Source organism: Malania oleifera, chromosome 7 (assembly GCF_029873635.1).
Source record: "Malania oleifera isolate guangnan ecotype guangnan chromosome 7, ASM2987363v1, whole genome shotgun sequence".
NCBI lineage: Eukaryota > Viridiplantae > Streptophyta > Magnoliopsida > Santalales > Ximeniaceae > Malania > Malania oleifera.
Window position 1 is genome coordinate 102,566,815 of NC_080423.1, and position 21,321 is coordinate 102,588,135.

The 21,321-nt window shown below is 35.2% G+C and overlaps 1 protein-coding gene across 1 annotated transcript in view; it reads left to right on the plus strand.

Annotated features, from left to right (window-relative positions):
* LOC131160979 (subtilisin-like protease SBT3.9) overlaps positions 1-9,413 on the plus strand; it is a 37,020-nt gene extending 27,607 nt beyond the window's left edge. The window contains exons 8-12 of the mRNA XM_058116845.1: positions 6,270-6,367; positions 6,496-6,735; positions 8,355-8,469; positions 8,536-8,725; positions 8,845-9,413. Of these exons, the coding sequence (XP_057972828.1) occupies positions 6,270-6,367; positions 6,496-6,735; positions 8,355-8,469; positions 8,536-8,725; positions 8,845-9,413 (1,212 nt within the window). The remainder of the gene's footprint in view (positions 1-6,269; positions 6,368-6,495; positions 6,736-8,354; positions 8,470-8,535; positions 8,726-8,844) is intronic.
* The last annotated feature ends 11,908 nt before the right edge of the window (positions 9,414-21,321 follow it).

The window sequence follows — 21,321 nt, forward strand, 5'->3', positions numbered from 1 at the left end:
GGCCACACGTGATCCGATATGTTGGCTGAAGGGATAATGGCAGAAAAAAAAAAAAAAGCTATCTCCGTCAAGATTCAGTCGTGCAAAAAGAGCACATTGGGTCAGCGTCCAGCCTCTTTTTTGCAAATTAGCTGTTGTAAGGATTTTATTATTGAAGTTCAACTAGGCAGGATGGCATTGATCTTTGAGGGCATGAGGGGTTTCCAAATCATTTTGAGAGGCACGCTTATGAGCATATGATAACATTGGAGAAAGGGTATTATAAAACTGTGAACTGTAAAATTTAGGCTAGAAAGACCCATAAGTCGAGATTAGACTCCTCTTTGTTAACATGTATATATCTCAAGTAAAGAGCTCAAACAATTGTTTGACTTCCTTGCCTCTAACTTATCTAACAAAAGATAAGTCTCAAAAGGAGTTATTGTTGGAGGACTCACAATTTTCATACGCACTCTAACTTCCTTCGACTGCCAAGATACAAATATTTAAGAAAATTATTGGAGGGTTTGATTTGTGGCCCACCACTTGTCCTATACAAAATTTTATTTACCTCTGTCTCCAATTTGATTGATACGCAATCCCAAATTGTAACCTTCAATCTAACCGTACTTCGAACGAACCCCAACCAAAGCTACTTCAAGGCATTGTTGGAGACGCACTAACTAACGTTTATCATCCAGTATTTAAACACAAATCACTGATTTCCGAGTGCCTTGGCTTCCCTACTAATCTCCACAACCATTTTTTCCATTTATATCTTTAATCATAGCTCCATATTTTTAATACCCAACCCACCCTGGATTTAGGCTTTGAAACTAATTTCTAGTTACGAGTGGGTATTTGAATTTTCCTCCTCCTGTCCTTTCGCATAAAAATTCCTTTGCAACAGACAACTTTCTTTGGCGAGGGAAAAATAGACAAGAAAATATGGCAGTTTGATATTTGAAGAAATTGATTGGATAAAGTCAACCCACCTCCCATCAGAGAAATTTTGCTTCTGTGTAGGCAACATCTGCTTCTGCCCAATTTTTAAATAATCATCCCATACATGAGAAGAGCTTGCCTTGAGCCCCATCGGGAGCCTAAAGTAGAAGTAGGAAATGATGCTCCTTTAACAATTTAGATTTCAGCGATCTCATCCACTTTGCTTGAAAGTCCAATCGAAAAAATAGGTTCGTAGAGAGATCAACTTCTTTGTTTAAGTTTTCAATTTAAGTTCGTCTTTCTTCATATTTTCAAATCTCAACTCATTATGCTCAATGATCATTAATTATAAAAATCAAAATATGATATTCAATTGAAGCAAGCTCCCCCCTAACAAGCATTCAAATTTCTAATAAGGTTTGCGAAAAATCATTTCGACATAAAATATTTTCAATCTTTCTCAACATTCGACAAAACTTTTGTTTATCAAAGTCAATAAAAAAAAATCAAATTCAAAAAAAAAATTATTGTCATATTTTAGTAGCATAATATTTGCCCAAAATGTCATATAAATAAAATATCAAACAATTTAAAAATGAAACTTTAAGTAAAAACAATTGTTTGAATTTGTAGAATTTTTTAAAAAGCCCAAGTTTCATTTTTCAAAGAATCCATTTTCAATTTTCACACATTCTCAAATTTAAGATATTAAGCAAGTCATCTTGAATTTTTTTTTCATTCAAGAGGAGGAGTTATCTTCATCTTTCTCCTCAATAATCATGAATCAAATGGCATTGAAAGTCTTTTTCTTGAACCTCCTATTTCCTTCTTGAGATAGGCGATCGATTCAAATATTTCCCAACTTCTTGGCATTCATAAAAATACTTTCTCTTGCTTTCTTTTCTTGTTCTTTATTATTTTTTCATTCTTTTCATCCTTCTTCATTTCATCATGATCTTGTAAATTTTTTGGTGATGAGTATCTATTGATACTATTTCTTCAATCACTATCTTCCTCTCCCTCCTTTTCTTCTTGTTGAGGCAAGTTCTAATGTTTTTCTTCTTGTCTCTTGTATCTCATCACCCTCTTTACTTCCATTTTATGCACAAGAAGAAACCTAAATAACTCCTCAAGAGGAGAGTTCTTGTAGGTCTTTTTACTCTACAATTGTGGTCTTCTTGACCTCCCACTTTTTATCAAGCACCTAAGTATTCTTTGCCACAAGTACAAAATTAGCATAATTATTGTCAAGAGATTTTAGAGCATTAATTATATCAGCACACTTAGTAAATATATCATTAATTTTCTTATTTTGATGCATTTCAAACATTTCATATTCCATGACAAACATATTTATCCTTCAATATTTTACCCTTGAGGTTCCCTCATGGATTACATGAAGAGTGCGCCAAATTTGATTTGCAGAGATATATTCAATGATGCGATTTAAATTCTCTGCAGTCTAATGCATAATGTAAAATATTCATAATTTAGAGTTTATTTGGCGCATGCATTTTTCATTTTCATTCCACATATTTTTTAAGTTTTGGCTTGGTCTCACCATTCTCCACAATGGCTAGGGGAGTGGATCCATCTTGGATAACATTCCAAATTTTAAAATTTAAAAGATTTTAGAAAAATGGTGGTTTTATTTTTTCAATAGGCAAAGTCTTCTCAATTAAAAAATGGAGGTCAAATGATGGAAAATCCATCAATGCCAATGTTGACAATGGCATAAATCATTCAAAGACGGTTAAGTCAAAATTTAAAAGAAGAGCCCTTACTCTGATACCAATTGTTGATGGAGGTGGCAACCCTAAGATGGGATAAATTGAATTTAATAAAATTAAATGTTTGATACAAAACAAACCGAGCAAAATACACAATGTCAAAACAATTTAAAAGAGAAGAAATTGAAAACTCATTTTTATAGTGGTTCGGCTATTCTCACTTACGTCCACTCTCTCAGTGTCAGCTGCCTTGAGGTTCTAGCATTCCCTTTATTTTAATGGAGACTAAGGAAACTAATACAACCCCTTATTTTTTGAAGACAAGCCAAGCAAATTACAATCCTTATTTTTAGAAGACCAAGGAACCAAATACAAGAAAGTTTACAACAAAAAATATCTTCTTAAGGAATAATTTATAAACTGAAGCTCACATAAGAAACTCTCAAAGAATATGCAAGATTACTGCTCAAGAGTTTTCTAAAGTTTCTCTCAAGAATGAGCAATCTATAACACAAAGAGAGACTAGAGAGAATTGAAAGTAAGAGCGTTTGGATATTCAACATATATCTTTAACATTCTCTAACATTTAAAGGGTGTATATAGAGAGTAGGGAAAAAACTAGTCCCTTTCAACCCCTTGGAGCATTTTTTGCTACTCAGACCGGTCAAGTGCTTATTGGACCCAGCTAACCACTACTAGCCGTTAGATAGGAAAACTAATTGTTGCAGGCAAAGTTTGCCATATCATTCAACTGCTTTTAGGGGTCAGTCAACCACTTATAACTTCTACCTAGACCAATCGAGTGCTCCCTACGACCAATCAATTGCCCCCATCTCCAAGGTCAGGTTTAGTCATCCTTTTGTTCCCAATAATTCTCCATCTCTAAGTTCATTTGTGCTATGACTTCTATATTCTTATAGTTTTATAAATTGAAGTATAATACAATTGAGAGCATAACAATACAAACAAATGAAACTTTAACTTTTCAAAACCTCTATTGATTCTTCAACTTCAATAGCTTAATACTATAAAAAACAACTTAAGTACCAAGTCATTAATACACAATAGTTTCTTATTACCAAAATCAAGTTAATGAAACCTTAAGGCTAACAGATGGTAGTAAAAGAGATGACAATTTTGTTTTCGCTTTTAAATTTTGCACTATTTTCTTTGTTTAAACTACCAAGGTCCCTTTTCTATTTTCTTCTTGGGATTTATTTTAAAGAATTGTCACTTGTACCACATTCATTTTTGCTGATTTTTTTTATATAAATTATCCAAATAATTAATATTTATTCATAAAAAAATGTAATTGTTTGTAATTTAATTTGATAGCAAAGAAGAAGCCATGAAATCAATGTTATATAGCTACAAGTATGGGTTTTCAGGATTTGCTGCAATGTTATCTGAGTCTCAAGCCAACAATATTTCAGGTAATGTGTATTTGGAGAAAAATGTGATTTTCTTCTTAATGTGATATTGCACATGAATAAGATGCAATAATAAGTATTACTTACAATTCATATACCTTATTAACAAATAAAAATACAGGTTTTCCTGAAGTTCTTGGTGTATTTTCGAGTAGAATTTTGTCTCTCCACACAACTAGAAGCTGGGATTTTTTACAAGGAAAACCCCAAGTAGCAAGTGGAATATTTAATAAGAGTCATAATGGAAACGGATCAATTATTGGCATCCTTGATACTGGTAAGTACTAAAAACACCATACGCAAGTCAAGTTATGGAAATTTTACTTATTCATATGCACTTTTGTGTTCCCACATTCAATTTTTGTGGTATAGGAATTTGGCCTGAATCTGAAAGTTTCAATGATGAGGACATGGGACCGGTCCCATCCCATTGGAAAGGGATATGTCAAGAAGGCGAAAAATTCAATCTTTCCAATTGTAATAGGTTAAATTTCTTCACATTGTTCATCCTTAATTTAGCATTCTTTACTACTTTACACGCCATTTTCTTCGCTTTTAGTAAACTCGAACATTAAGGTGGAGGCCTAAAAATCAATGTTCCATTATTTCTATTTAAAAATACATTGCCGCTGGTATCACTTCCTCATTTTAATTATGCACCTTGAAGATTATTTTGCGGTATAAAAAAATTTTGGCCCACATTGTTGCCTGAAATTTAGTCATTTTAGTTGTTGCAAGCATCAAATGAAACAATTGGAGCATCCAATTTCTACTTGTAATGTTGTAACATCAAATTTTGCTAAAATATTATGAAATTACATAGAATATATAGTGAGTTTTATGAAATGTATTGAAATGATTTTTAATTTGATGATGCTTTTATAGCCTTTTTTTCTACTTCTTGCACAGCGAGAGCTCATTCTCGTATTCCATCATTTAACTCCTTGTGATGGAATGTATTAACAGAAAAATTATTGGCGCACGTTGGTACATTAAAGGGTATGAAGCACAATATGAAAACGTGAATTCAACTGGTTGGGGTGATCTTTTATCTCCACGAGACCTAAATGGGCATGGCACTCATGTAGCCTCTACTGCAGCAGGGGCTTTCGTACAAAATGCAAGTTTTCTAGGACTAGCTCAAGGATTGGCAAGAGGAGGTGCCCCATCAGCGTGCCTAGCTATTTACAAAACTTGTTGGAGCACTGATAACCATTGCGCTGAAGCTGATATTCTTGCTGCTTTTGATGATGCTATTTATGATGGAGTGGATGTTGTTTCAGTATCTATTGGATTAGTAGTCCCATTTCGACCTTATATTGTGGATGCTGTGTCTATCGGCTCCTTTCACGCTGCAGCAAGAGGAATTTCTGTCGTCTGCGCTGCTGGGAATGACGGCCCTTTCGCTCAAACAGTTCAGAATACTGCTCCGTGGCTCATCAGTGTTGCTGCTTGCACCATTGATAGATCTTTCCCCACTTCGATCGCACTTGGGAGCAATCAAACGTTCGTGGTACTTTTACTCCTTGAACTGCAGAAACAAATTTTTAGTTCATTTTACAAGAAGTAGCCTCCTAAGCCTTAGGTCTAGCTGTGAATGCTAATAAAAGAAGAGAACAACAAAGCATAACAATATCTATATGTGTTGTTTCAAATTAAATCGGATAATGTAATTTGATTCCATGCTACTTCAAATTCTTGGTTGATCGATCCAACATGGTTTGCTTTCATGCTCCTTTGGTAAAAGCATCCCTAATTTCTTTTAGTATTTGCAACTATTAAGGGAATTTCATTAAAATTATAGGCTTACTCAAAATTATGCATGTGGTCATCCCATCTCATTTTCAAAAATCACAATACTCACATTTTGCTCCGATCAAGATACATGTCAACCACCTTGTGATTCCAAATTCTATTCAAAACTTCAAAATTATTGCATGATAATAAGCAATCTAAGTTTCTTCTTGGTAATTTATTTATCTTGCTTTGAATAAGCCATTGAACATGAGATTGACAACTAGGTAATATAATGCTAAACTTAATACATAGAAAAACACAAATAAATAGAAAAATTGTATCCTTGCCTATATCACAATACCAATGTTTCAAGTTACCATGTCATTTTTTGAAGTATGTTCTTTAAGTAGCACACTATTGTGGAATAACTTTTTGTTATCTTTTGTAGGGCCAAGCTTTAAATACATGGGAAAATGTGAACAACTTCTATCCTCTTAGGTATGGAGAGGGTCTTGCATCAATTGGCGCAAGCTCGGATGATGCCAAGTAATACAACTCTCCATTAATTTATTTTTACCATCAAAGTCAATAAGAACCATCCTTTCTCTTTGTTTCTTTTGAAATGTAACAATGTTAAGAAACTCAAATTCGCAATGTTCATTAATTGTTAATAGAAGTTGTCAAATTGGCTCCTTGAACGCCACACGAACAAGAGGAAAGGTCGTTCTCTGTTTTCAAACCCAATCTCAAAGTTCAGTGGGCATTGCACAGTTAACTGTATATAGAGCTGGGGGAGTCGGTCTCATCTTTGCCCAAGCACCCACAAAAGAAATTGCACTATCCGAACGGTTTCCAGTTGTTCAAGTGGACTACACAATAGGAACATCACTTTGGTTATACGTGGTGTTAAACAGGTAGCACAGCATTTAAAAATAGTTAACTTTTAGACTCTATTTGAAACTCGTAAAAATATTGCGAAAAAATATTTTTTTGAAAATTCACATTTTCACATTTGATTATCAAATAGCATTTAGAGAGTGTTGACTTTTACACTCCATTTAAAACTCAAAATATATTAGAGAAAGGAAAATATCAAAAAATTCACACTATCATGTTTGGTGATCAAGAAAAAGCAAAAAAAAAAAAAACATACAAAAAATAAATAAATAAATTTCCTCCTTATTGTCTTTTCATTTCCTTTCCCCAATTAAAATTTTTTATCCAAATGGACTCTTACCATATGCTTTGAGATGCCTGGATTTGAATAAAATGTACTATAAAATTATATTAAAAATTTTTCAAATCTATTCAAATTCAAATTTGAGATCCGAAATTCATGCTTCCAAACACTATCTTAGTGTTTTTATCCATTCTTTTAGTGCCATCTATAATACGGTTTGATTGTTGGTAGACAATTGTAGATCTGCATCACAACTAAATAATGTATCAATGGTTTTGAATTTTTGTTTCATGTCAGTAGGACCTAAAGCCATGGGGTCATTACTCAAATTCCACTATTGCGATCTAGTTTCTCCAAAAAGCTTTTGTATTTACATCACTACACACACACTTGCATTGCACATAAATTTTTAGAAGAAAAATAGCATTGAGTTAAATATATATATATATATATATAATTTAATATTATTTAATTTTAATATAATATAAATTGAATTTTAAAAATGTTATGTTACCATCACATCACCTTCTAATCCAAAATAAACAATTGAACAAAATGCGCATTACATTTCACATGATCTTATAAAGATTCTATGAACCAAACCACCAAACAACACCTAATCAAAGGTTGAATTGTATAAATTAAAAGTAATTAGTATGCATCTTGAATAATATTCTTAAACTAAATGCATGATTGTCAAATTGATGTTTTATTTTCACTAAAATGGGCTTAACTAGTATCCTCTCCAACTAAAAATTTTGAATGGATTGATCATGGTTTTATTTAATATCTAAAGTGTTCATTCTTGTCTAAGTACATAAATTGCAGGATAAGATGCTATAAAATTTCATAAGGTGGATGAATTGTTTTATATTATCTAATTGCTAATCATCCAGCATACTTTACGCATCTTTCAAAACAAAGTAATTAATTGCTATAAATAAAAACAATACTTCTACAAGATGTATTTTCTTGCATCAATCGATATGATTATACGTGTGTGTGAGCATATATCTTTTGTTCTAATAGATTTTATTTTATACAAGTTAAATGAGACAAGAATTTTCGTTATCAGATCAAATTGATCTGGTATCTTAAATACTAACTAAATTTGGACCTAATTCAATCATAGGTTATATTATGACGAAGTAAATGATATTGAAGTGCCTTTTTAAAGGAAAAAAAAAAAAAAAATGGTGTGCACAGCATTCATCCTATAACTAGGAAGCATGTGTTCATGATTTCATAGTCTTATAATTTCTAAATGCATTGTCTTTCATCCTACCAAAACCTAGTGTTGTAATAAACTTGCTTGTTTAAGTGACCCTTACTAATGGATTTTCTATACTATAGATATCCTAAGGTCAAGATTAGTCCTACAACGACAACAATAGGGAAACAAATTGCCCCTGAAGTAGCAAGCTACTCTTCTCGAGGACCTAGCTCTCTTTCTCCTGCTGTGTTGAAGGTAATAACATTATTTTTACATATTTTATTTTATTGATCATTTAACTAATGCAGGTATGTTGGTTAGCCTGACATTGCTGCACCGGGAGTTGAGATATTGGCTGCTTGGTCACCTTCTTCCTTTCCCTATACAAACTTTAACGTTCTATCTGGTACTTCTATGGCTTGTCCTCATATATCAGCCGTTGTTGCTCTTATTAAATCTATTTATCCCACATGGAGCCCTGCTGCCATCAAATCTGCACTTGTCACAACAGGTAGGAAATCAAAAAGAATTTATTGAAGTTACTTCTCTCTCGTGTAGTTGTGTGTGTTTAAAAAATATTTCTGTCTCTAATTTTGTCACACATACACGCACCCACTCGTACACATGTAGCTTCCATAAAGGATGTATATGGTCAACACATTATTGCTGAAGGACTTCCAAGTAAGCGGGCCGATCCATTCGACTTTGGAGGTGGTGTTGTTAATCCTAATAAAGCCATAGATCCTGGTCTTGTGTTTGACATGGAAACTTCTGACTATGTCAATTTTCTTTGCTCCATGGGCTATGATGAAAGTGATATCATTCAAATGACTGGGATGCTCACCCAATGCAATGGAACAACTAATTTTCTTGAAAATCTCAATTTGCCCTCTATTTCCGTTCCGGAACTAAAGACTTGCTTAACCATATCAAGGACAGCTACAAATGTTGGTCCAGCAAATTCTTGGTACATTTCATTTATCGAAGCACCCCCAGGAATAAGTTTGATAGTTGAACCGCCAATTTTGCTCTTCAACGGCGCTTTAAAGAAGATCAAGTTTAAGATCACATTATGCTCCCAACTAAGAGTTCAAGGACGATACTCATTTGGATATATATATTGGACTAATCCCAATCATTTGGTGAAAATGCCAACAATCGTTCGTCCAATAATAGAAGAATTTTATGCAGATGCATGATCGAAAGGATAAGCTCGGCTTTTCTTTATCAATCATGATTGCTATCAATGTTCAACTTCTTGTTAACTACTTTGTTAGTACTATGATCAAACTTGTTTGTTACTGAAGTGGTTGACTTTTCTTATTGTTTGTGTTTTCAACTTAGTATATCACTAAAATGGCTTTAAGAAACATTGTGGATTTAAGTTTTCAACAATCCCTTCATCCCCCCAAGTTCAAGATGCATGTCTAATCTTGGTAAGTATAATAGTATTAGATATCTTAAAACTAATAAATACATATGTGAATAAAATCTAACTCATTGGTTCTAATAATGAGCGTCTTGGCCTAGTTAGTTATTTCAATTGCCGACCAAAATTGGCCTACAATAGGTTTGTGCAACGGCGGCTCAGGTGGATGGCATTTTAGGTAGTCAAAGGCCTAGAGCTACAAAAACCCCTCTTGGCTCGTCTAAATGGAAAAATAGAAGATCCATTTGACTTGACTTTATTTGTCAACTTAACGCAATTTAGTCCTCTAATCATCACCATCACCATCATTATGTTTTAAATTTATTTTTTACAAATTAAAAAATGTCAAACAAAACCCCAAAAAATTATTTATTATCATTACTAGTATTAGAATTATTGCTACTACTAATCATCATAATAATTATTACTATTAGGATTAGTATCATTCTTAGTGAATCTTATTACATATTTTATTTAGGCCATTGATGCTTCCAAAGAATTATAAAAATGATCGAGCATTTGAAAATATGACTTCTTGAAATGTGAAATTTTCTTTTATATTTGTCTTATTATATTTTGATTCATTCATTTCATGTGTTTTATGTTAAAAATTAGTACAAATTTAGAAAATTGTAAAGCTTTGCAAAATTTTTTTTAAAAAAAAAAGTTATGCTTTTTTTTAAAATAATTGGAAAATAGGTTGTATTTAGGGTTCTAACTATTTATATTTTTAACTTGTTAGTTGTTTTGTCTTTTTTTCTTATAGGAAAAGAAAACTTCATTCATAGGAAGACAATTTACGTAAGAAAGAATGAGACGTCTCCCCAAAAAGGACCTAGAATTATTCAATAAAACCACTTAAAAGAATATCAAAAAATTAATAAATCAACATTGCAAAATTTTCCTCCAATTTCTATGTAACTTATGAAGAATAATTCCTCTCAAAAAACCCAAACTAGCACCCACTGAGGCCAAATACTAATTTTTTCCCTAAACCTGCACCTCATTTAATTTTTTCCATTGAATATCCTTGTGTTACGCATCAACCATAACACCCATAAAACTATGAATATTCCACACTTCCATAGCATTGCCTTGTCCTTACTCCTACCAAAGCCTTTGAAAGAAATAGCTAACAATTCACCAACCAAAGAGGGAAAAACCCAGGCATCTCCTAAAATAACAAAAAGCATATTCCAAATCCTCCAAGAATATTCATAACATAAAAAAATAGGAAAAGTCGTCTCTGAATTTTTGTAATAGAACACATAACATCAAAAGAGAGAGCCTTCAAAGGCCACCTAATTTGCAACAAGTTATCAGTATTAATTTTATTTAGCACAACAAACCAAATGAAAGCTTTAATTTTTGGAGGAGCCTTAGCCTTCCAAATGACATGTTATGAGTGGGAAAGAAAATTTCGAGTCAAGAATTTGAAAAAAAAAAATCCCATCCATATTAGAAGCTTTCTTAAATGAATAATACCTAGAAAGTTCGTAATTCGAATTCTTGATTATAACTATCTGTGTACCATAAGAATCATTAGTGAATGTCCTAAATTCTTTACACACTTCAATTATTATTTTTCTTCTTGTTTGCCTTACTTCTCACTTGATAGATCGTTGAGGCAGCACTTGACTGGCCCTTAACATAATCTAGGGGACAAATATGGTTCAAAAAGTTTTCTTAGATGAATGGAAATGCCTTAACTCAAATGATAACCGAGAGAGTGTGATAAGCTAATGGGACAATAAATGTTCAATGGAGTTTCTACTAATTGGTTATTTATCTAGGTTTGGTTAATAGATCACTATCAATTGCTTCATCTCTTTCATCTCTAAGCTAACATAACCTAGGTACAGGAAAATCTATAGTTTCAATATGCACAAAAAAAATAAGGCTTGGGAATATGGTTATATGAGAGGAATGTATTAGCACTTCTTACATGCCAGTTTTTACAAACGATATAATTACCTTTGAATTCAATTATTCAAGACTTAAGGTTCTTATAGTTTCTTAGATTTCTAGCTCTTAAATATTAACTAGTCTCACAAATGCGGAAGTTATTCTCACCTCAGGAGGTTTAGAAGGATGCAATCACCCCCTTATGAATTATATTGTTAGATTAAGTACCAAAATGTTTAACGCAATCATCAAGAAAGTTGAAATTATTGAAGTAGATAAATCACCCCTTTAATTCTTAGAGGAGACAACATTTTCCCATTTTATATTATCCATCATGGAGTAGCACACACAAACACAAAAAGATAAAGGCAGTGAAAAAACAACCAACAGCCATGCAGACGTGTCACGCAATCCAAACCCTAACCTAAGCCCAATCCAACCTAACCCAGGTTACTTAACCTAACCAAGCCCTAAACCCCGAACCTAACCTAGGTGAACCTAAACCCAACCCTAGTCCAACTCAAACCCTCATCCCTATTTGGATCACAAGAAAATGATAGAAAACACCAAGAAAGTAAAAGAAAGTTTAAAAAAAAAAAAAAGAAATCAATAATGAAAAGGAGAGATTAGATACGGAGATTGAGAAAGAACCATGAGAGACAAAGAGAATGAAATAAAGAGATCTGGCCTTACCAAGAGACAACGAGAATGAAAGAGAGAGATTGGGGCTTATCATTGTGAGATCCAAGCTTGGATCTAAAATAAAATCAGATAGCTCAAAGCTCTCTTCTCTCGTTTTTGAATTGGGACCTGCACAAAAAAATAAAAATATAAATAAAAAAACAAAAAAAAAAAAACAAATCAAGGAGATGAGGAAGAGATAGAAACAGAGAGATCAAGAGAAAGATCAAGTGAGAGATTTGAGCGAGAAATTGAGAGAAATAGATTGGAGAGAAAAAAATTAAGAGAAAGAAATTAAGAGAGAAAAAGATGGATTAGAGAGAGAATGGGGAAGGATAACCTAAAATAAGGCCCATTGGAGGTGTGGAGTTTGCCTATGGCAGCTGCCATGGCAGCCTAAGCGGCTGCTACTGTGGTGGTGCAGCGAGAGAAACAGAGAAAGACACGGAAAGGTTGCGAGAGAGAGGGAGAAGAGAGATAGATAGAGAGAAAGGAAGGTTTAGGAGAGTAAGAGAGAAAAAAGAGAAAAAAAAAAAAAAAACATATATATATTTTTAATTAATAAACATTAAAAAAAAAAAAAAGAATTTAAATAGTGGGACACATTGCCACCCACGAGTGGTGACATGTGACGCATCCTGGTCCAAGTTTTTTAGGTGACATCTCACCGTGACGTGATGCGATCCAAGTTGTCCGTGTGTTTTCTATGGACGGCTGGATCACTGCCACGTCAACGATTCGCATAAAATAATCATGACTATCACAGCGTCCAAAATGGTGAGGGATAAGAAATATAGTCTTATTGAAAGTTCAATGAAGTCGCCACAAACATTTTATTTAACTAGGTGTGGTTAGTTCACCTAATTACTAGTTGTTGATTAGTCTCTAAACTAATCCTAAAGGCCAAAGAACTAGAAGTCTCGATCTGCTTTTATCAAAGTCGGATTCTGATTATGCAAGGGGAAGGTATTAGCACCCCTCCTTATGCACACGTTTTGCGAATGGTATCTAATTAATTAAGTATCGTCTCAAATTAAATTAGATGATCTTTAATTGACTCCTACATAATCAAATAGATTGAAATTTTGAAAGAGAATGCAGTACCAAGAGCGATTTAGAAATCTCTAATAAAACCTCTAAAGGAGAGGGTCTTGCTAGATCAAGCCCCCTAAGAAACGATATATACGAGGACTGAAACTCCTATTTACCCTTTGTTTTATCATCGAGTCATACACACGCACACATTTGCAATATGATACATATAACTATTAAACACGCCAAATGATCAAACAAATGCATCAAACTTATGAAAAAATGATCCCAAAATAATTCCTTACTTAGTAGGAAATTTTCTAGAATCTTCTAGGATTTTTCAGAATTTTTCTATAATTTTCAAGAGTTTTTATGGAATTTCCTCATTTTTATTTATTTTTGAAATTTTTTTTTTTCATCTTTTTGACCCTTGAGTAAAAAAAAAAAAAAAACTCAAAGAATTTTTCCTAATTTTGCTTTCGTTTTTTTGATTTTTTTGCAATTTTTCTTAATTTTTTTGAATTTATATGATTTAAAAATAAATTTAAATTATTACAAAATAAAAGAAAATGGGGGGAGCCATTTAAGCAACTAAACGAGGTCAAACCGAGTCAACCAATTTAACTAGATCAAGGGGGAGGACCTAGATTGACTCAGGTCAAACCAGGTCGACCTGATCAAAGCAAAGAGAGAGGTTAGGACTCCGCCACGTGTCACCCATCCAAAGGCAACATGTGGAAGCCATGGAGTGGCCTTTTTTTTTTTTTTGAAATAAGAAAGAGGACGACACATGGCAAGGTGTCACGGGCGGAATATTTCACATCTTTGTGAATGGACTATGTGGCACTAGCTAAAGCCCTCTTGTTTAACTAGCTAGTCTAGCGTTTACCACAATTCACCAACAAAACACTTTCATTGTCATTCAAGCACATATAAGCGGAAGCAATGAGCAACTTATGAAAGCAATGGCATTTAAGCAATAAATATTGAAGCAACATAATTCATTATCAATACCTCCATTAACAATGTGTGTCTAGCGAGTGAGGCAAGTAGGCTAAACACATTGACAATAGCTAACGAGTTTTACAAGTTGATGAACACTCACCCTCCCCTAGAGAGTTTTTTATGCTATTCTCACTTTGCCACTAGGAGACATCAATATAACCGAGGAGTCATACTCCCCCTTTTAGCGTAGGGAAAAGCTATCTCTGAAAAATGACTCTACACTACTATTTACATGATGGAAACTCATCCCAAATGCACGAGACAAGCGATCACAGGCAAGCATAATAACCTAAAAAAGCTCAGCTTGTGACACTCCCCCACTAATGCGATCAACTTTCTCGTAGACTTTGACGCTAAGTACACTTAAATTTTGTCCACGAATGGTTGCATACCTTCCGCAAAAACCCAGTTGATTTCTTCATCACCAAGGCATTTCCACTTCACTAAAAAATTTCGCTGCTTCTTCCTCAAGGATATGAACTCTCTGTCTGCAAGGATGTCTTCAACTTCTCGTATGTTGGGTTGCACTGTCTTCAATTCTACTCTGGTTGATCGACTTCTATTTGGATCTTCAATGTCGACATTGAACAACTTAAGGCAGTTGACGTGAAACACAAGATGTATTTTCATCCAAGCCAAAGGATCAATTTTGCAAGAGGCCTTCCTGACTTTGGCCAAGATGGGTATTAGTCCTTCATATTACGAAGTAATCTCCTATCTCGTCCCTGTAGTGATCTGATTTATTCATGATTATTGCATTCATCTCCCCTGATCTGCCTACTTCTTCATCCGCTGAGAAGCTTTCTCCAGGTAGCCTCTGGCAATCTTTGCATTATTTCTCCATTCTTTGGTGAAGATGTACGCTCTGGGACTATTTCCTCAGTACAGCTCATCCACTATGCGACTTAAGAGCGGTCTAGCATGTAACAAGCTCAAAAGGGCTCTTGTTAGTTGTTGAGCTCTTTTAGGCATTGAAACATAATTGAGTCACATCAAATAGTTGCACCCAATTCTTCTTGTTGGCATTGACGAAATGGCATAAGTACTTTTCTAGTAGCCCATTGATTCTCTCTGTCTGTCCATCTATCTTTGGATGGTAGCTCGAAGAGATGTCAAGACGTGAATCGAGGATTCTCAAAAGTTCTATCCAGAAGTTGCCGATGAATCTTGAGTCTTGGTCACTGAAAATATCATAGGGAAGACCCCAATACTTTACAATATTCTTAAATAATAGTTATGTTATCTCCTCTACCAAAAATACTTTGGTGCAGATATAAACGTACCATACTTCGAAAACCCATCTATAACCACAAGTATAGACCCTGCATCTCCCATTCTAGGCAAATTGATCATGAAGTCCAGTGAGGCACTTTCCCATGATCTGGATAGCACTAGTAGGGGCTCTAACAACCTTGCAATCTTCATCCGCTCCACTTTGTCTTGTTGGCAAATGAGATGAGTGTAAGTATAATCAACCACATCGCCACACATGTGAGACCAATAATACCTTTGCTTTAATAATATGCCAAAGTGGACTACCATCCTGGATGTCTAGCCCACATGGTATCATGACACCCAACAGTGTCTTCCTCAGATATACAGCTCGTGGCACAAAGAGTCAGCTACATGCGTCATCAACAATCCATATTCCATCCAGAACTGTCGTTTTTTCCCCTCTTCGGTCAGCTTCACAAGGTTCTACGCAAATATATCTTTGGCTAAATTCTCTTTGATACGCTCCCACATCGTCGTGGTAACAGTACTCACAGTCAAGTGTGTTACCATCTACAAGGCCACCAGCCCAGCCTTCCAACTCAGTGCATCAGCAACTTGGTTCAAGCACCCCCGCCTTGTACTCAAATGAGAAATCAAATTCTGCCAAGAATTCTTACCACCGGCCTTGCTTGGGTGTCAACTTTGACTGTGTGAAGAAATGGCTAACATCATAGTTATCCGTTTTCACCACAAACCTTGACCCAAGTAAGTAATGTCGTCACACGCAAAGACAATGTATCACAGCTAGCACTCCTTCTCTTGAGCTGTGTACTTCCATTCTGCTTCACTAAGCTTACGGCTCTCGTAATCAATAGGATGTCCCTCTAGTAACAAGACTCCTCCAAGGGCGTAGTCTGATGCATTTGTTTGCATCTCGAAGGGTTTCATGATGTCCGAAAGAGCAAGTATTGAATCTCTCATCATGAGATCCTTCAAGTCATCAAAGGCTCCCGGACACTTCTCTGTTCAGTTCCACCCCTAGCCCTTCAGTAGTTCTATCATAGGAGTAGTTCTACTCGAGTACCCCTCTACGAACTTCCTATAATAGTTGCAAGACCAAAAAGGGAACACAGCTCCTTCATTGTCGTTGGGATCTTCCACTCTTAAATTGCTCTCACCTTCTCCATATTCATCTTGATATGACCTTGTTCAATCACATGATCAAGGAATTTGATGCTCCGCTAAGCAAAAGAGCACTTCTCTTTCTTCACATACAGATTGTTCTCCTTTAGCCTGTTGAACACCTTCCGTAGATGTTCTTTATGTTTCTCCAGAGTGAAACTATAGATAACAATATCATCCAAGTAAACCATGACAAACTTGTCAAGGTATTCACGAAATATTTGGTTCATCAAGGTGCAAAATGCCGCAGTCGCATTCGTCAACCTGAATGGCATATCCAAGAATTCATATGCCCCATACCGCGTCACACAAGTTGTCTTCGGCTCATCCCCATCAGCAATTCTCACCTAACAGCCCGACCTCAAGTTGAGTTTAGTGAAGTACTTGGCATGACTCATCTGATCAAACGGATCAACAATCAATGAAATAAGATACTTGTTGTGCACTGTCACCTTGTTGAGTGGGGGTAGTCTACACACATTCACGTGCTCCCATTATGTTTCCTTTGAAACAACACTAGTGCTCCAAACGGTGCTTTGGAAGGGCAAATATATCCCGCTTCCAACAAATCATCAAGTTGTTTTCTCAATTCTGCTAGCTCTGGAGGCGCCAACTGATATGACCCCTTAGCAGGTGGTTTCACTTCTGGCAATAACTCAATCTCATGCTCCACACTTCAGCGGAGGCAAGTTGTGAGGCAACTTATTTGGCATCACCTCCTTGTATTCATCATTAGATGGTCGTAGGCACCAGCTCTTAACCTACTTCTTCCTCTACCACCACTGTGGCGAGATATGTCTGCTCACCCCTTCTCAATCCCTTCTTGAGTTGCATGGCTGAAAGTAATTTATCATCTCCTTTCTTTGCAACGACTTGCACCATGCAAGGGTGATCTCCCATCAAACACAAGGAACCAGCAAAAGGCATCGGCACTGCCTTAGTCTCCCTTAGGAATTCCATTCCCAAAATGACTTGGAAATCATCCAACGCACCGTTGTGAAATTCGCATGACATACCCACTACCCAAGCTTCACAGTCACTTGTTTGGCTACTCTCTGAGTAGGCTGGGCTACAGAATTCACCGCTTTCATGCGTCCTGAATCCTTCTCCAAGGATAAGTTGAGTCTTCCTGCTTCTGTCTATGAAACAAAATTATGGGTAGCCCGATATCCACCATAGCACAGGTGCTTTTTCCACTAATCCTAAAGTCCACAAACATCAATCCTTTCGCTTGTGTAACTTTTGATGTTTTTGCCTACTTTTCCAATGCTTCACCAGCCACATTGCACCTATCCTCGGGGTATCCTCCTCTGACCCATCACTTTCCACTACTCGCTCCGCAGTGGAAGCCTGTAAGGCATTGAGTGATGCCTTGTAAGGGCACTTAACAAATCTTTGAGGGTCTCGACACAAGTAGCATGAACCTAAAATGAATTTTGGTGGTTTTTGGCTTCTAATTTTGGGGTATTGAGGGCTCTGACCAAAGGGATTTTGGATTCTGATTTTGGGGGGATTGATGACCCTAACCTAGGGGCTTTTAGATTCTGATTTGAAGACTCTATTTGGTTGAGATTTTGAAGTTTTGGCTGAAACTAAAATGAATTTTATGCAAATTGAAACTTAGAACTGAAAAACTCTTTCTATCTAAACCAATTTCATCTTTCAGATTGCCTTAGTCAATCACCCCAACTGAACAAAATGATTTATGAATTCACCACAATAAGACAGTGGGTTACTTGCCTCTTAGGTCTCTCACTCTTCCTTTCTTCATTTCCTCAGCTTAAGCTCTTTTCTGCAACCCTCTGAACCAGCTCTCTCCTCCTGTTTGAGCTTATTTTCAGCTTCCAATTCTGACTTTCTTTTCTTCAATCTCAATTCTCACTCTATGTTTCTCTCTTGCTTGTCTCAAAGAATCAATTGGGTTTTCCCAACATTAAGCCCCCTTCACTCTCTCAGTGAATCTTCTATTTATAGCCAAGGAAAAGGAAGGGAAGGGCCTTGATTGGCCCTTGATTTTCCTAAAGGGTGGTAAGGGCCAAAAAAGAAGGCGAACCCTGGGGACTATACTGAATTTTACGGTTGTAAAGGAAGGGTTATGTGGGCAAAATTAAGGCTTGCTTACAAAAGGAGAAAGTAGGGGATCATACTAGGTTGGGCTACTCCCCTAATTACTATTTATTTACTTATTCCTTATTATTTATTAATTTATTATTTTCTTTAATCAACCTCCTAGGCTGGGCTTTTAAACCAACCCAGGCCCACTATGAGCCTCAAAACCCAAACAAGCCCAGCTAGGATTTTTAAACTACCACAAGCCCACAGTGGGCCTTAAAATCAGTACAACCCTACTATGGACCCCAAAATGCAAAATAAGCCCAAATTGGGCTGCCACTAACCTTAGCTCAATTCTATTGTATGTGCAGGTGCAGGGACTTGGGAAGGCTGGCCCATAGCAGCTCTAAGGATAGTTGAGGCTACTTTTTTTTTTGCTTTTTGTTCTTTTTTTTTTTCGTATTTATTATTTTTATTGTATTAATGAAAATGGATTACTGTAAAATGCCTAATGCACAAAATACTCGGATCTGAGCGGTGAGGATGCGTGAATTGCAACAAGAGATCACACCTAGGTAAAGACCTTACATGACACCAAAATTAAATCAAAAATAAGAAATAAAAATAACAAAACCCAAGGTTATGCAATATAAAGTCGGACAAAATGGGGTTGTCTACAATGGCAATTGGCACAGCACGACGTGGCAATGACATGGAGGTGACGTCCACCAGGCTGCCCTATTTTATCCAAATCCAATTCAATTTCAACACTTCTTCAAACATGGGGTGAGGGTGTTTTAGGAATATTAAAATTTTAATATGTTATAAATTAAGTCAAAATAGGTATCTCCATGCCTCTTTTTTGGAATTAGGAACAGATTGGGGAACAAATAGCTATTCTTGCAAACTAAACGAGCCCTAGGGGTTTCGTATCAAGAGCACAAGTAAAGACTAGTGAAAGAACACCCATTTAAAAAATAATAATAAAAAAAAACAAGAGAGAGAGAGAGAGAGAGAGAGAGAGAGAGAGAGAGAGAGAGAGAGAGAGTGAGAGAGAGAGAGCAAGAATTAATTAGAAAAATTTTGTTTAAATTGTGATATGTAGAGATGTAACTTGTTATTTCTTCTCTTAAGGGGATATGATTTGTTATTTCTTGTAAAGGGCTTAAGGCACTGCATGATGTGTGTCTACGTACTTGGTTTTCTTTCTCTTTCTTTTCAAGATATGTGTGTGTCTCAGTAGTAGGCTACATTTTTAGGCTGAGTGCTAGTCCTAGGATGGCTTGGGTATGGGTGTGTTGGGCTAAAGGCCATATGGGACCTCGAGTGGGTGATAGTTTGAGTTCGACTCAAAAAAATGTTCTACCCTATGTTAAGGGGTACATAAAAAGGGTGTCTACCCCAAGAGTTAAGAAGAAAAAGAACCTTTGATGCCACATGGCTATTCAAGTAGCTGTTATTTGTCATTGATAAACCGATATTCTAAGAAATTCACCTTTTGATTAGGTGAATTGACAGAAAAGGATTCATATAACCGACCCCACCTAATGGGAATAAAGGCTTGTTGTTGTTGTTTTTGTTTTTGTTGTATAGTGATATGTTGATCTTGTATACAAATCTAAGGACAATGGTTTTACCTCGCCTACCAGCTCTAACCCAAAAGCTGAATTTGAAAACACACCTAAGACTAAGGAAGAGTTAGATGAAAGGGACATAGATCTACTAGTTGAAATACAGAAATGTTGGAACAGGAGAAAAAATAGACAATTCCAAGCAAAGATCTATCTAAAAATGTGAATATGGGCTAAGAAAATGCAAAGGAGGAGGTTAGAATAGGAAAGTTGCTATCTAAAGAAGAGAAAAGGAAACTAATTGGTTTATTGAAAGAATATGTCAATAAATTTGCTTATTCTTATCAAGACATACTAAGATTGAGTACTAACATAGTCCCCCATAAATTTCCTCTACTCCCAGGTTGTAAACCCACAAAGCAAAAGTTGAGGAGAATGAAGCCTAAGATCAGCGCCACGTGTCGCCACAAATGCACTAAATTCAAAACAAATAAAAAAATAAAAACATAAAATATAAAATATCAGCGCCACATGTCGCCACACGGGCTAACGCATGCCAACCCTCTTCCCATATCGGGTCTGCTTGGTTTGATTCGAGTCAAACTAAGTTAGTCCGTTGACCCAATTCAAACCGATTGAATCGATTTGACCCATCCAGAACCTTTGATTTGTTTTTAAATTCAAAAACTGATTTTTTCAATATATATATATATATATATAATAGTAAAAAAAATTTATTAGAAAAATTATAAAAAATAATTAAAAATTATTTTAGTTATTTTTTACTCAGATAACAAAAAAAAATAGAAAAAATAAAATATAAAAAATAAATAAAATGGAGAAATGGTCTTTAAAAATTGTATAAAAATTTTATACAATTTTCAAAAAAATTTTAAAATATTTCGGAAAACCTGGGAATGTTTGAAAGACTCTTTTTGCTCAAATTGATGAATTTGTTTTATTATTATTTGTATATATATTTTATTTTGGTGTGTGTGCATCCCAATTATTAAACAAAAGGTAAAGAAATATTTC